At 36.5% G+C, this 16671-nt stretch overlaps 1 protein-coding gene across 1 annotated transcript; it reads right to left on the bottom strand.

The window, feature by feature from the left end:
* Window positions 1–78: 78 nt before the first annotated feature.
* On the bottom strand, window positions 79–12360 carry LOC144445674 (DNA primase large subunit-like). The gene is made up of 14 exons (XM_078135311.1): window positions 12183–12360; window positions 10870–10976; window positions 8940–9034; window positions 8310–8430; window positions 8000–8095; window positions 7505–7561; window positions 6539–6619; window positions 5927–6070; window positions 5605–5787; window positions 4883–5009; window positions 3074–3156; window positions 2336–2404; window positions 1264–1358; window positions 79–268 (listed from the first exon to the last, which is right to left on the bottom strand). The coding sequence occupies exons 1-14, from the start codon at window positions 12346–12348 to the stop codon at window positions 79–81; spliced, it is 1614 nt and encodes a 537-aa protein (XP_077991437.1). The 5' UTR covers window positions 12349–12360.
* Window positions 12361–16671: the final 4311 nt, after the last annotated feature.

Raw genomic sequence — 16671 nt, 5'->3', positions numbered from 1 at the left:
ACATAAGGTAGACTAGGCTAATAATTTTGCTTTTAAAATAATTCTGTGTTCATAAATCCGAAGTCCACAACACTACATTTATGACGTTTCATCTGCCTTCTTCTCAGCCTCTGCCACCATGCTGTCAAACTCCTCATAACTCATCTCTAAGTCATCAAACTCATCTTGTACCTCGTTCTTGACCTTTGCTGCCTGCTGGGAACCCTGGGTAGATATTTGGGAATAAGGTGTGCTTCTCTGACTCATTGGCTTCTGGGAGTTTGATTGGCTAAATTGTGAACCTGATAAGATGAAAAAAGTAATTAAGTTGTAAGTTTCTACTATTTCCCAAGATTAGAATAAACAATGAATTCCCTTAACAGTGATACTTTGCATATCATGAATATTCATACCACAGATGTAGCCTCTAATAAGTCATTGCAGGTTTCAAACAGGAAATTGAGAATACAGCACCCCTGCTCAAATTGGGGTATCAACACCTCATAGTACCATTTCTTAAGAGTTTTGTCCCTTGGTATTCTGTAGAAGTGTAAATCAGGGATGTTTTTCGTATTGTTCAGACATCTAGGAAAGCAGCAGTGCTCTATGATTAACTGAGTAACCTATACCATGTACACCCCCAAGGTACACACAGACAGGAAGTAGAGCGCCACCATGGCAAATTTTGGAAAGGAAAATGTGACACTCACCATATACTCGACAAAAATTTCCAAATTCCAGGTTTACAGTAGAACCCTTGCAGCAGTTGTCTAGAGATACTGATCAGAACACCGTTTTATCAGTGGTGGACAATTAAAACTGATTTTGAAAAGTGGCAAAAAGTCTTCTCCTTATCACACTACCAAACTAACATACACTGACACAAAAACAATAGCAATTGCCTCTGAAGTAGATTTATGCCATGCTTTTGTCTGCAAGTTAGTCACATGGTATATAATGATATGACTATGTTTTACAGTGACATAAACAAACTGCTAAAAGCATAGCATGAATCTACATCAGTGGCACCAGCTATTCTTTTGTATCAATATCAGTCAGTTTGATAGTGTAATAAGACATCTTTTGGGCACTTTCAAAACCTGTTTTAATTTTCCACCACCGATAAAACAACATTCTGATCAGCAGTATGTCTAGACAACTGCTGCAAGTGTTGTATGTTTTACAAACTCTGATTTCAAAGATGACAACAGAGTAAAAAGGAGTACATAAAACATGGGCATTTCTGATAGGGCGCCCTCACTAGTTGAAATAGCTAATTTTCACTCACCTTTGTTTTCATGGCTTGTGGGATTCAATATCTTTTGACTCTCATCAAAATATTGATTAGGATGGTTCAAACCTAAACCAGAGTCTTCCAACTGAAAAAGAAAATCACAAATCGGAATTCATTATATTGGAATTGGAATAAAAGTCAATATATTGACGATCCTTGCTAACTCATTGCACAATCAGAAAGAATGAAACAATGGTATCTGAGGTCAAAGGAAACAATATGTGTCCTGACTCCACTAATCTTCTGCCATATTCACTATATCAGATTTTAATTAGATTGGTTCTGAGTTATAACCACACTGATACAGGGAGCTGCAACCCGCAAAAAAAAAAGCACAGATGCATATGCTTGCTTGTGGTAAGCAGGAATGAGTGAAGGTTCATTGCAAAGACATACAATATAATTAGTGCCAGTAACTTATCAAAGTATAAACACCACAGAAGTCCAGATCATATAACTCTGTTTACTGATAGACATTATAACATTAAATTGGTCATATGGATGAGGATTGGTTATTTATTTCGGATTTTTAGTTTACAAAACAATTTTGTCATGGCTTCCTACTTGAAAACTCAATGTGAAACAACAAAGACCAAGTCTGTGTTTGTAACTCAATACATTGCAAAAAGCTAAACAATGTGTGAAGAGTTTGTTATTGTACGTACAATAACAAACATTTACACATTTATCAATCTTTAGCAATTTATTGAGTTACAAACACAGACTTAACATAATGTGTTTTCATATAGATTTGTCAAGTAGCAAACCACAATAAAATTGTTTTGTAAACTAAAAATCCAAAATAAATACCCAATCCTCAAACATACGGCTACGTAAGTACGACTGTTCCTGTTACATTATAACTTCAACAGATATAAACCAACAGACAAAAGCATTGCATGAACCTACATTAAAGGCATCTGCTGTTGTTTTTTGTATCAGTTGCTTTGTTGTTTTTACCAAATTTTGCCTTTGCATGAAATCTTTCCTAGGCTCACTTTATTCTGGCAAACACATCGGTGTCTTTTTCTTTGCAGGTTGTAATAGTGTTGCAATACTTACCTTATGTGTAAGATCAAAGTATTTGGTACAAGCTAACTGATAGTGGCCTCCACTTACGAAACCCATTATCTAGAAAAGAGTCAAGAATTTTCTCAATACCGACATAACAGTGGCCAATAACACAAAAAGAAGTCTTAAACAGATGCCATACATTATACATTATGATAATAACCTCACTAAAGTCACAATGATGTCACTTAACCAGAAAAACCTCATGGTGTAAAGCTTATTTTCAGTGCTTTTCTTCCATTAACAGTGAGAGACCATTACATCATTAATATTTTCCTTGGCTAAAAGAACAAGCCTTCACTGAAGACATAGCACCCAAACTGGTGTATTGTATGGCAAAAGTTATTGTGCAAATGTGAATGGTGTCTCTAGATACAAAACTTCATAATTTATTGACCAATATTTCATTTGACCTTGAACATGGAGGTCAAAGTCAAAGGTCAAGGTATAAAAAGAAAGCTTCCTTTGTTTATTTATATTGTATACACATTCAAATGGAGTCTTTGTGTATTCAACTTCTTGAGTTAACATAGAAAGAAACATTTCAGTCATTTCACTTTGAAAATGTTTGTCAAGGTCAAAGGCCGAGGATGGAACCTAACGTATACGCCCCTCCGGGCTGTGTCCATTAGGGGGCTAAAGAGAACATTGGGAAGGATATTACAATCAAAGAAAATGTAACCAAACAAACAAAATCTGAAGAATTGATGTACAGGATACTTTCCCTACCTCAGTTATGCCTTCCTTAGATACACCGTATGAACCAAGTCTCTGTTTTAGTAAATTAGGATCAAAGTGACGGAATGGACACCCTGTATAAATCAATCAAAACACTGAAATATTACTCTATGACTTTTAAAGACAAACACCACTCCAAGACGAAATACAACTTGATGTTTCTCTGAAATCACAAGTAATTGTAGGTGATGTAAAATCATGAAATGACTCTCCACAACCCATAGTGTATGAAAATGTCTCTATTTCCTGGAGTGGCATTCCCTTTCAATAAATATTGATCATGTTTTTACTTGGATAAACAGTGTTTTTCACTGCATTCTGGCCAATGGCCAAACAGCTGGCTACTTGCCCATTGCAGCTATAAACAGTGTTTTTCACCAAGTTCTGGCCAATGGCCATACAGCTGGCTACTTGCCCATTGCGGCTATAAACAGTGTTTTTCACTGAGTTCTGGCCAATGGCCATACAGCTGGCTACTTGCCCATTGCAGCTATAAACAGTGTTTTTCACCAAGTTCTGGCCAATGGCCATACAGCTGGCTACTTGCCCATTGCGGCTATAAACAGTGTTTTTCACTGAGTTCTGGCCAATGGCCATACAGCTGGCTACTTGTCCATTGCGGCTATAAACAGTGTTTTTCACTGAATTCTGGCCAATGGCCATACAGCTGGCTTCTTGTCCATTGCGGCTATAAACAGTGTTTTTCACCAAGTTCTGGCCAATGGCCATACAGCTGGCTACTTGCCCATTGCGGCTATAAACAGTGTTTTTCACTGAGTTCTGGCCAATGGCCATACAGCTGACTACTTGTCCCATTGCGGCCATTTACCAAACTTTTTTAGTTTGTTTATGTAACTGAAAGATAACTTTTCTTAATGACTTCCAGAATCAAACTATGACAGATAGATTATACCAGCATACATACCCATATCATAATTTGTACAAACTTGAGCAGTGATTGGTTATTGTTGCGTTATTACTGTAACATTCCACAGTTGTTTGGTCCCCCCCACTTTTCTGACTTGCCCCCCCCCCCCTCTCTAAAAGTTAGTGAAAACCCTGGATGGAGGTACAGTAATGTGATTGTACAATGTGGTAAGTAGACTCAATCTGTGTCAAAAATCAATGTGTCATCATAGTTGTCACGTTATCAACAACACTCCCATATCAATGAATTGCTCCAATTTGTTTATGATAAATCTCAAGTGTAGTCAGTGAGAGGTTATATAAAGTTTACACATATAGATCTTAAGTCCAAACCTTACAAGCAGGGGTTGTGGTTTTGGGCCCAACACAAGACGAGCAACTCAATGAGGGCCTATTGTATATCATGGATAGATGAGGGATATGACTTGATCAGCTTACCATGGAAGTCTCTGACACACTGTGATAGTATGACATGATATTAGCTTACCATGGAAGTCTCTGACACACTATGATAGTATGACATGATATTAGCTTACCATGGAAGTCTCTGACACACTGTGATAGTATGACATGATATTAGCTTACCATGGAAGTCTCTGACACACTATGATAGTATGACATGATATTAGCTTACCATGGAAGTCTCTGACACACTATGATAGTATGACTTGATCAGCTTACCATGGAAGTCTCTGACACACTATGATAGTATGACTTGATATCAGCTTACCATGGGAGTCACTGACACACTGTGATAGTATGACATGATCAGCTTACCATGGAAGTCTCTGACACACTATGATAGTATGACATGATCAACTTACCATGGAAGTCTCTGACACACTATGATAGTATGACATGATATTAGCTTACCATGGAAGTCTCCTGTAGCAGGTGCATTACTCATAATAATCTTCATACAACTATATGGAGTATAATCAGCTCTCTTGCCCTCCTTGCCATAATTATGACGTATATTGTACGCATACGACTTATCAAACTAAAAGTGAGAACAGGGAAGAGGTTGAAATGATTAGTGTCTAAAAAATAGATTATGTAAAAGAAACAGCCACAGTTGGGTTTTTTTTGGAAAATCTTATATATATTTAAAAATTTATAATTTAGTTTTTCATCCTACATGTACATTGATCTATTGATCTCACCCTTTAGTTATGATAAAACATTTATACCTTTTTTACATATGGACTTGGCAGCAAACGGTTGGAAGACTGGAACTTTGCAACCACTCACTGAGGTTGCTGTTTCACACAAAAGAACACACTTGTGTTGAAAAAACATTTTACTCAAATAAGGAATTAAAAAAAACAGACTTCAGCAAGTCTAATAGCTATGTAATCCATTCTTCAAGCGTTAAGCTCTTGAGATCTATAATTTCAGTTCATGAAAACTTAGGGAAATTATTTCTGCACAAATGTTGGTTCATGTAAATTATACGGCGTATGTATGAAAGTCTTAAGCAAATGTTGGTACATTCCTTTTAAAAATTGATCCATGCTACACTGTATAACAATAAGATTTTGAAATGTGAGAACCCCTGCTGATGAACTTGGGAAATCCAGGTATATTTGACCTACCTTGTCTGGGTCAACTTTCTTGGCGAACTCTGACCTCCAGAATCTCAGGGCATCATCCAGGGTTATACCGATGCCTTTGAGGAATAAACCGTACTGCATACGCCCCCAGTGGCGCAAATGATGTTCTTGTCGCAATGATTCGTGTAGGTGTCTCATACATAGTGGGAAGGACTTCTTAGAAAGCTACAAAATAAAAAAAAATAACAATAGTTTCAAAGTAGCAAAATGATAGATGGCTACATGAATAGAAACACAAACATTCACAAACTAACATGTTCAGGGAGAATATCACAATACATAAGATAACCAGGTAAAAACTCACAGAATCAATTTGATCAATTGATATTTTCTCTCCTGGTCCTTTTTTACTGGTATAATCTTGACCCAAGTATTGTTTACTCAGTGATGTCAACATTGGTAATAAGCGACTGTCCTCTTCCAAATATGGCACTGCTCTTGCTGTTACCTAGGAAACAAGATATTGGCATATATTCATCAGCTTGGTAGCTCAAAAGATTACAAAAATTACAAATCACGATCAGTTTAACTTTTTTTAATACAGAGATTTCAATCTAGTGGGAAGGTTATCAACATCAGATGCTATAATCCCAAGATCAACAGAGATGGGGATTTGAACTACCAAACATCTACAATCGGCTGATCATACCGCCACCTAGTGGTCAGTTGGAACTATAGAATTTGTCATTCTGATGAGCATCGTCTAACAGGAATGATCAAAAGCCCAATGTTTTTTTTTCTAAGTTGAACTGTTCAAGCAGTAATTATTAATAATACCCATAAGAAACCTATAAATGCTCAGAACTCTCAGTAACTAGAGTATATGTAGTGTTGTATCTCCAAGTTAGCTAGCAGTCAATAGAGTGTCTGTTCACACATGATAATTTTACAGTATAAAGTTATTATATGTACTTACAGCCAGTGCATGGGATAAATTAGATCTGAAAGCACTCAGGATAATAGACACCAAATCAGATCTAGGTACGTAGGCATAGCCCTGTAATGACAAACAGACAACAAACCAAGTCAGATCTCGGTACATAGACATAGCCCTGTAATGACAAACATACAACAAACCCAGTCAGATCACGATACATACATGTAGGCATAGCCCTGTAATGACAAACAGACAAAAAACCAAGCCAGATCTCGGTACGTAGGCATAGCCCTGTAATGACAAACAGACAACAAACCAAGTCAGATCTCGGTACGTAGGCATAGCCCTGTAATGACCAACAGACAACAAACCAAGTCAGATCTCGGTACGTAGGCATAGCCCTGTAATGACAAACAGACAACAAACCAAGTCAGATCTAGGTACATAGGCATAGCCATGTAATGACAAACAGACAACAAATCAAGTCAGATCTCGGTACATAGGCATAGTCCTGTAATGACAAACAGACAACAAGCCAAGTCAGATCACGGTACATAGGCATAGCCATGTAATGACAAACAGACAACAAACCAAGTCAGATCTCGGTACATAGGCATAGCCATGTAATGACAAACAGACAACAAACCAAGTCAGATCTCGGTACATAGGCATAGCCTTGAAATAACAAACAACAAACCAAATCATATTAGGTTTATAGGCAAATTCCTGCGCTAATGAACAAAGTTTAACAAACCAAATATGATTTAGAATCATACATACTAGGCAAATCCCTGCAGTGGTGAACAGATAAAACATAGCATGATGTCATGTGTTGTACTCAGAATTTGCTTTTCAGATCAATGTATTTAGATGCACTTTCTTGGGAAGGATTAGAAAATGCTGAATCCATCCTACCCAAAACTAAAAGAAGTGCATTTTTTATCCTACATTGAACTATTGATCTCACTCCTAAGATAAATGAAACTGAGAAGAGATTATACTTACTCTTTCTAGGTATACTTTCCTTGACTTGACTAAATCCAAAGCTTCAATAAATGGAACCTACAGGTATCACATGATATAATAGACATACATGTTAGCTACACAATACATTATACCATACTCAAGCCAAGTTATTGTCTTTGAACAGAAAATATGGACTATATAGCACCAAGCAAGAATGTGTTTCCTGTGTTTTCAGCTTTTACATGACAACAATCGTAGTGGTGTGACTGCTACAAATTTCACCATGGTTTACATCATAAAAAAAGGTGTCAGTGACGCACTTGTGAAGTTGTTGAGAGGGGGTTTTGGCCTAAATGAAGAAAGTTCGTTTATTGAGTTTATGTACCACCATGCAACCGTCCCTTACAGACCAATTGTTCGTGGGATTTGTATTTTCAGAGTCATATTTCTTCGCCATCTAAACTAATCATACCATTAAAATCGGACACTTTATCATCAAGGCATCTCAAATCATATGTAAAAGAAACTACTAACCTTGAAGAAATCTGTGTTATCCACCGTAGTAACTGACATATTATAACTAGAATCTGCCAACTTCTTGGCAATCTTTACTTTTTCTTTATCTGGAATCTGTTTAAAAAGAAATCACATAAATATGTACATCAACATCATGAAGCTTTGACCGTGAACTTCCAACAATCTCAAAACACTTCTACTTCTAAAAGCCAATCTTGGTTGGCAATAAATACATTTTCTCCGCTGAAGAGATGTTTACTGTAAGAGGAATGTAAGAAAGATGCACAAATTCACATTAGAAGTAATACCGTCATCGATGTGTACTTACAGGTTCATAGTGTAAATTATTTTGTTGTAGGAATGTTGTAATACTCTCTTTAGATTCTTGTTGGAATCGATAACGGAATAAATCCATCTCTTGCATTATAAACCATCTTCTCAGTTCCTCCCTGTAAACAATCACCACATAAAAAGAGTTTATCTACAGTGTATTCACTAAGCATTAGCCAATGGCTACAGTCCACTATTTACAATGTACCTACCCAGTATTCTCCCCACTATAGAGAAATCATAATGCTATCTATATACACCATCCTTGCCACGCAGGCTGCCATGTTTGGTATGTTTCTGCCATGATGTGTTATCCCCACTATAGAGAAAGCATAATGCTATATACACCATTCTTGCCACGCAGGCTGCCATGTTTGGTATGTTTCTGCCATGATGTGTTCTCCCCACTATAGAGAAATCATAATGCTATCTATATACACCATCCTTGCCACACAGCCTGCCATGTTTGGTATGTTTCTGCCATGATGTGTTCTCCCCACTATAGAGAAATTCATGTAAATTTTACACAAGAGGACACACTCATAAAATTTTTCATAAGGGATATTTGATATGCAGATTATTGTCTGAACACAAGACAGCGACAGCTATCGAGGCAAACTTTACTTACGACCTACAATACGCCAGTCTTAAGATAAAATGTGAAATGTGATCTTTCCTTCGGTCGTCATATATTGTATCACTTTCTTCATCTTCTAAGTTGGTCTGAAAATGGAAAATATGAATGCATTTACATGATAAAAGTTGAAACAAATAGAGAATATTTAATTACATATTAATATACTACAAACAATGAAATATCTGAAACTTCAAAATATTAAATGAAAAAAATGTAACATAATCAGATTAAATGAAAAAAAATGTAACATAATCAGGTTTAGTTATAGTAATGGTGTTCAATGTGATGGGTTGGAAAGACAACTACCAGATTTGTAGAAAACATTATAGACTGTAAGATATGTTGTTTTTTTGTTCAGTTCTATCAGACTTCTAAACCCCTGTAAGATATGTTGTGTTGTTCAGCCCTATCAGACTTCTAAATTACTGTAAGATATGTCATGTTGTTCAGTCCTATCAGACTTCTAAACCACTGTAAGATATGTTGTGTTGTTCAGCCCTATCAGACTTCTAAATTACTGTAAGATATGTCATGTTGTTCAGCCCTATCAGACTTTTAAATTACTGTAAGATATGTCATGTTGTTCAGCCCTATCAGACTTCTAAATCACTGTAAGATACGTTGTGTTGTTCAGTCCTATCAGATTTCTAAACCACAGTAAGATGTCATGTTGTTCAGCCCTATCAGACTTCTAAACCACTGTAAGATATGTTGTGTTGTTCAGCCCTATCAGACTTCTAAACCACTGTAAGATATGTTGTGTTGTTCAGTCCTATCCGACTTCTAAACCATTGTAAGATATGTTGTGTTGTTCAGTCCTATCCGACTTCTAAACCATTGTAAGATATGTTGTGTTGTTCAGTCCTATCAGACTTCTAAACCACTGTAAGATATGTTGTGTTGTTCAGCCCTATCAGACTTCTAAACCACTGTAAGATATGTTGTGTTGTTCAGTCCTATCAGACTTCTAAACTACTGTAAGATACGTTGTGTTGTTCAGCCCTATCAGACTTCTAAACCACTGTAAGATATGTTGTGTTGTTCAGTCCTATCAGACTTCTAAAACCACTGTAAGATACATTGTGTTGTTCAGCCCTATCAGACTTCTAAACCACTGTAAGATATGTTGTGTTGTTCAGTCCTATCAGACTTCTAAACCACTGTAAGATGCGTCATGTTGTTCAGCCCTATCAGACTTCTAAACTACTGTAAGATATGTTGTGTTGTTCAGTCCTATCAGACTTCTAAACCACTGTAAGATATGTCATGTTGTTCAGCCCAATCAGACTTCTAAACCACTGTAAGATATGTTGTGTTGTTCAGTTCTATCAGACTTCTAAACTACTGTAAGATATGTTGTATTGTTCAGCCCTATCAGACTTCTACACTACTGTAAGATATGTTGTGTTGTTCATCCCTATCAGACTTCTAAACCACTGTAACATATGTTGTGTTGTTCAGCCCTATCAGACTTCTAAACCACTGTAAGATGCGTCATGTTGTTCAGCCCTATCAGACTTCTAAACCACTGTAAGATATGTCATATTGTTCAGCCCTATCAGACTTCTAAACCACTGTAAGATATGTCATATTGTTCAGCCCTATCAGACTTCTAAACCACTGTAAGATATGTCATATTGTTCAGCCCTATCAGACTTCTAAACCACTGTAAGATATGTCATATTGTTCAGCCCTATCAGACTTCTAAACCACTGTAAGATATGTTGTGTTGTTCAGCCCTATCAGACTTCTAAACCACTGTAAGATGCGTCGTGTTGTTCAGCCCTATCAGACTTCTAAACCACTGTAAGATACATCATCGTGTTAAATTCCTCAATTTAAAGTTTACTGGAGACCATCATAGCATGCAGTGTGAGTAATCTGGGCTACAGTTATACAAATATGAATAATAAATACTTACATTTTTGACCATTATTGGCATCGTCTTTTTCAACTGCTTCATGGCTTCTTGATATTTTTCATTACCTCTGACATATTTGATACCAGTAGATTCTACATGCTTCAAAACTGAAGGACAAGAACAATTGGACTTTCATTCAAAAAACATCGTAACAACTTATATCACAACAGTGAACATGTAGCTTTGTTACCAACTAACTTAGAGTTTTGATTGTGTTATAAGAGTTCATTTTAGCCTTTTTAGTTCTACTGCAAAATTGTATTCATTATAGTAGGGTGGCATTTTTGATGACTTCTGTGATCTTGCAGTGTACAATTTTGGGACTTCCCATGTTTACACTATCTCAAGTACAGGGTGATTATCATTCTTGCAAACCAGAGCTCTTATTTCTTCTGTTACACTTCGAAATAATGAGACGGCAAGTTTCGACGGTGCCATAAAAGTGGCTGTGGTTTGCGATGATGGGTGATTATATTAGAACTGCTAGTATCCTCCACTTGTGTAATCTACCACATCGAACAACAGTTTTAGTTTGTGTTTATCTCAAGTAAACCACATTTTCAATTGCCAGAGTAGTATTTACAGTTATGTGCAATTGATAAAAAATAATTTTCCAAATTTTAATTTTCATAAATTCCTTCTCTTAATTTTTACCTGGTATCTATTTACAATGCCTGCATATTGTATTGCTCTGGGGTTCGTACTCAAAAACATTTCATTTTTATCTTTGAGTTCAAAATCTGGACTGATAAAAGTCAAGGGAAAAAACAATGCTACAAGTACAACTACTTGGCACTTTCTATTTCCATTATCTTTGCTGGAGACTCTTTCAAGTTTCACTGAGTAAAATTTCAAATCTTGTTTCTGTAATGGGTAGACGGAGTAACTTAGAATTAAAACAAGTAGGTAAAATCATAGATGTATTAGTAGTCTCCCTAATAGTATTAGTATACAATACAATACATCCATCATGGTAAAACCTACCTGACTTCCTGGGTACTTTACCAGGATTCTATGCCAAAATTAAAATGGTCTGGAAATCTATTATATGTAAGTTGCATTAACAACAACTACAACAACAACAACAACAACAACAACAACCCCTCACCACCACCACCACCACCACACACACCCCATCAAAAGCACTGAAAAACATCCATGATCACTGATCTATCCCCACTCACTCCTGTACCCCAGGGTCCCCACCACGAATCCAAGTGCCAAGGTCAACGTGAGTGACCCCCCCCCCCCCCAACACACACACAGTAACGTCAACCACGAGAACAGCACGTTATTATTGCATTTTCGCTTACCTTTTAACCGATCAATGGCAAAATCTTCAAACTCTACCAAGGATATGTTGTCTGTCGGTGGGGAGGTGTAAAACAATAAGTTGTGAGTGTACGCTCCTCGTCGACGATCGCCAGTAAGTAACGCTGATTTCCTACGTCGAGTTTTCTTTGTTGTTCCAAACTCCATTATATTTTTTTTAAAATGTATAATATCGAAGAACGATTATGAGTATTTGTGTTATGATCGGGACTTCCAAGTTCAATAATGTTTACAATCGGGTAGCTTCACATTCGCGCCATATTTTGAGCTCATCACTAACGCATGCGCAGTTATGTATGAAGACTTTTCACGCGAGATTTACTAAAAGTGGCCGAGATATCAACGGCTGTGAGACATGTTTTTCAGTTGATTGAATTGATGATCAATATATATTTTCTATATTGAATCTTTCTTCCCAAGAAAAATGCGGTTGATTACGATTTGATAAGTAGAGACAAAAACCATTTTCGGTTAGAATTTTGTTATATAAGCAAATATCAATTTGATTTTTTTTTTAATTAGGCAAATCATGGTTATTTATGGTTATTTACCATACAAGCATTACTATTCGAGTCACACTTTCTATATTGAAATGTTTTATGATATTTCAAATTTGATAAAAGTTGTAAGTTTAGTCTACTCGATATGCATAATATGCGCGATAGCACTTGGCCATTTTTGCAATGGCGCCTCCAACGTCAAAAAGTGTAATTTGCCTTTGGCTGGCCATACCCGGATTTTTATTCTAAAAGTTAAACAGTTCATCATGTATTATTACAACACACACACACACACACACACACACACACACACACACACACACACACACACACACACACACACACACACACACAGCACAGCACAGCACAGCACAGCACAGCACAGCATGCATGCACAGCACAGTACAATTAACGCAAATCGATTGAATTCGATCGAGGAAAAATGTACAGCAAACAAACCAGAATCACGAACATGAATTTTATTACACAAATAACTGTACATGTACTTTACGATTCATTTTGATCTATATCTCATTTCCACAGGAGAATCACGAGCTAGCACCGTTTGATTTCAAACACATCATAATTCCAGGAGAAAATATTAAAAATAACATAAGTACAATAAAATGGGGTACAAGACGAAAAAACGACAGAGAACTATGATTATAAAGTAGAAATTAGATTATTCCCAAGTGCTTATTATCTTCAGATAAATAGTCATTTTTTAATAGTTATTGTTCCTCTAATACATATGCATGTCTGCTAACTCCCATAATGCAACACTGGACGAGTGCTAGGAAAATGACAGTAAAGCAATTACAATTTGGTGTTTCTTGGTCACGGAATCGTAAGAAATTTTATGTGATGTGAAATCATGAAATGACTTTATCCAGAATCAAAAGTTACGAAAAAACATACATTTCTCGGATTGGTGTTCCCCTTGAATGTTAGTGACATCTACGTACTCGTTACAACGTTGTGACTTAATTATCCACAAATTTTGTACAGAAGCTTACATGTATAAAGTGCTGCCTCTTCAAAGTATTCAAAGTTCTTGCATGTTTCATATATTTCACATTTTGTCTGTTGCATTAAAAGAGAACGCCATTCCAGGAAATAGAGACATTTTCACAAACTGTAGGTTCTGGAGAGTCATTTTATGATCACGATGTTACATCATCTACAATTACTTGCGATTTCAGAGAGGCATCAAGTTGATCTTGTGCCTTTATAGGGTATACGGTGCTATGGGCTATTGCATCATGGGAGTCAGCAGAAATAATATATTCATGTTGCACAATGAATATTCATTAGAGCTATTTTACATACTGAAGAGCACTGAAAGGTATCGGTATCACTAGAATCATGAATATTCGGTGTGCAGCGTGAATATTTCCTAGAGTCGAGTGTATCGATCATCGTTACCAATTACGCATGCGCAGGTTTTAGTCATCCTAATTCATTAGTCAGATAAATTTTTATTATTATTATTATTTTAACAAAATATACCACATCCATGTATTATTTTATTATTAATAGATATGTGGGTGTTATGCTCATTACAAATGGAAATTGTTGTGTTTGTTACTCTGGCAAGGAAAATTAGAGAGAGAATTTTATAAATGAACTAATGAAATTAATGTGAATATTCTCCATAACAGTCGTTCATGTGATATGGGTAAGCTAATTATTAAAATCTAAAAAAATCCGAAATATTTTAGCCTAGATAGTAGAACTTGGTTGACTTTGATAATTGACAATGTGCACCTATGGTTGAGACCGGTCATTGTCGAGATCATCCCAGCGAAGGTTCAGACTATAGGTTGAAGTTCGAGGCTAGATATCATTCTCGCAAACCATAGCGTTTTGGACGCTGCCGTAAAAGAGGTTGTATAGTTTACGACGATGAGAAATATGGGCTATGCTAGGGGTTCTTTTTCTATTTTCTGATCCGTTCCCTTTGAAATTAAACATGTTACCCTGTTAAAGCAAGGGACACATTTGAATTGATTAAATATGCTCATTTTATTTCACAGCTCTGATAAAATATGTTTGATGAGAAATGAGCTTGAACCTCGTGTGCTAGCCGGTGAATTGGAATGCGTCGCGGATACAGCCGCCTCTGGTGTATGAACTGACGATCGCGAGGACTGGGGAGGATGCCGGGGATGGAGCGAATTTTGTCCGGGGAGTCCTACCGGTACCTGGGAAGTAGTCTCTTCGATGTGACGTCGTCGTTCTCGTCCAAGATGAAATTCAATGGAAGTACTTGAACTTGACAATCTTCTGTATTCGGTAAATGCACTTGCCGTACTTCTACACAAAATAGGCTGGTGTGAATGGTCACCACCTTCGAAGGCAAAAAAAAAAACAGAAATAAAATATATTTGTCTTAGAACATTATTTCTAAGCCAATTTATTTCTACAAAGTCAACCATATTTCACAATTAGAGCATCATTTTTTCCACCGAGGCTTATAAACTCATTTAAGCTCATATATATATATATATATATAGATAGATAGATAGATAGATAGATAGATAGATAGATAGATAGATAGATAGATAGATAGATAGATAGATAGATAGATAGATAGATAGATAGATAGATAGATAGATAGATAGATAGATAGATAGATAGATAGATAGATAGATAGATAGATATACAGTATATATATACATGTTTTAGAATTGCCGCAATAGGCCTGTGATTTTATGACGATGATGACTCCATTGTATGAACACAAACCTAATTCACATTATAAATTATAAAGAATAACATTATCTGAAGTAAATTTGCAATGGGTTAAATACTGTTTAAAAATGGAAAGTATTCTCATAAATCAATTTTTGGCGGGAAGGTTTGTTTGTTGTATAATAGTACATGTTTCGACATTGATATCACGTGATGACTGAAATTGAAGTTCTCGAAAGATCAAAGAGGAGACCAATCCATGAGTCAAAAAACAATGATATATGGGTGAGGTTAATGGGACAGACAGACAGACAGACAGACAGACAGACAGACAGACAGACAGACAGACAGACAGACAGACAGACAGACAGACACAAAATTTGGTGTATGTGGAGCTGATGAAGCAAGGAGCTATCGGAGGTGTGCATGTTGCTCTAGGTAGGGGTCAGGGACGTAAATTTGAGAAGGAATCATGGAACCACAAGGGGTTATGTAATGTCGATGCCAACAAGTTTACCTTCGATGTCAGTGGTACATTCTCCTGCTGGCATGTCTTTTTGTTCTATACTTCCACTGTTGGCTGTCATCGTCACCATCAATGGCTGATTACGAATATGTCGTCCTGTTTGATTCAGCGGTATTCCTGTATAACGGCATTTCGTTGTATTGTGTTCATTTAAGTACAAATCTACAAAGAGAAATCATCATCATCATCATCATCATCATCATCATCATCATCATCGTCATCATCATCATCATCATCATCATCATCATCATCATCATCTCAAAGCTCAATCATGTTGAATAGACAGACCCGACTTGAAAGTAAACCTTAGTTGCCTATACTGATACATGTAACTCTCGACCACAGTAAGTTGAGGGGTGCACAGTGTTGATACTTTGTTGCATATTAATTTACAATCTAATCGTAGTCAAGTTTTAAGAAGTCAATGGTCGACTTCGGATCTTAACAACGTCTGTCGTCTCGTAAACTTTCACAGAAAGGTAATGAAATTATATACTGCGAAAAGATAAGACAAAATCAGAAACTACAACACAGAATTATATATGGATCTAGTTTCTGTTGGAATTATGATTTATTTTAGGTAAACCGTGTGTGAAAGTCAACATGCATGAAGTATTAGTTTGTTGTATATAACGAAACTGCAGAGTCTACAGTGTATACTATCTGTCACTCTGTGTCTTTCTCTCTTCATCTCTGTATGTCTCCCCCACAATTTGTCTCTGTGCGTTTGTGTCCCCTCCCTCCGCCTAA

This window comes from Glandiceps talaboti, chromosome 14 (genome assembly GCF_964340395.1).
Source record: "Glandiceps talaboti chromosome 14, keGlaTala1.1, whole genome shotgun sequence".
NCBI classification, from domain to species: Eukaryota; Metazoa; Hemichordata; class Enteropneusta; family Spengelidae; genus Glandiceps; species Glandiceps talaboti.
Note: the sequence above shows the minus strand (reverse complement) of the source record. Positions and strands in the feature narration are given on the sequence as shown.

Excerpts from the sequence above, each read along its gene's own strand:
- LOC144445674 (XM_078135311.1), bottom strand. The coding sequence starts at position 12,348 with ATGGAGTTTGGAACAACAAAGAAAACTCGACGTAGGAAATCAGCGTTA. Across the intron at positions 6,620-7,504 it reads GGAAAGTATACCTAGAAAGA|GGCTATGCCTACGTACCTAG; the intron begins GTAAGTATAATC and ends TTGTCATTACAG. Across the intron at positions 5,010-5,604 it reads AGAAAGTTGACCCAGACAAG|TTTGATAAGTCGTATGCGTA; the intron begins GTAGGTCAAATA and ends TCTCACTTTTAG.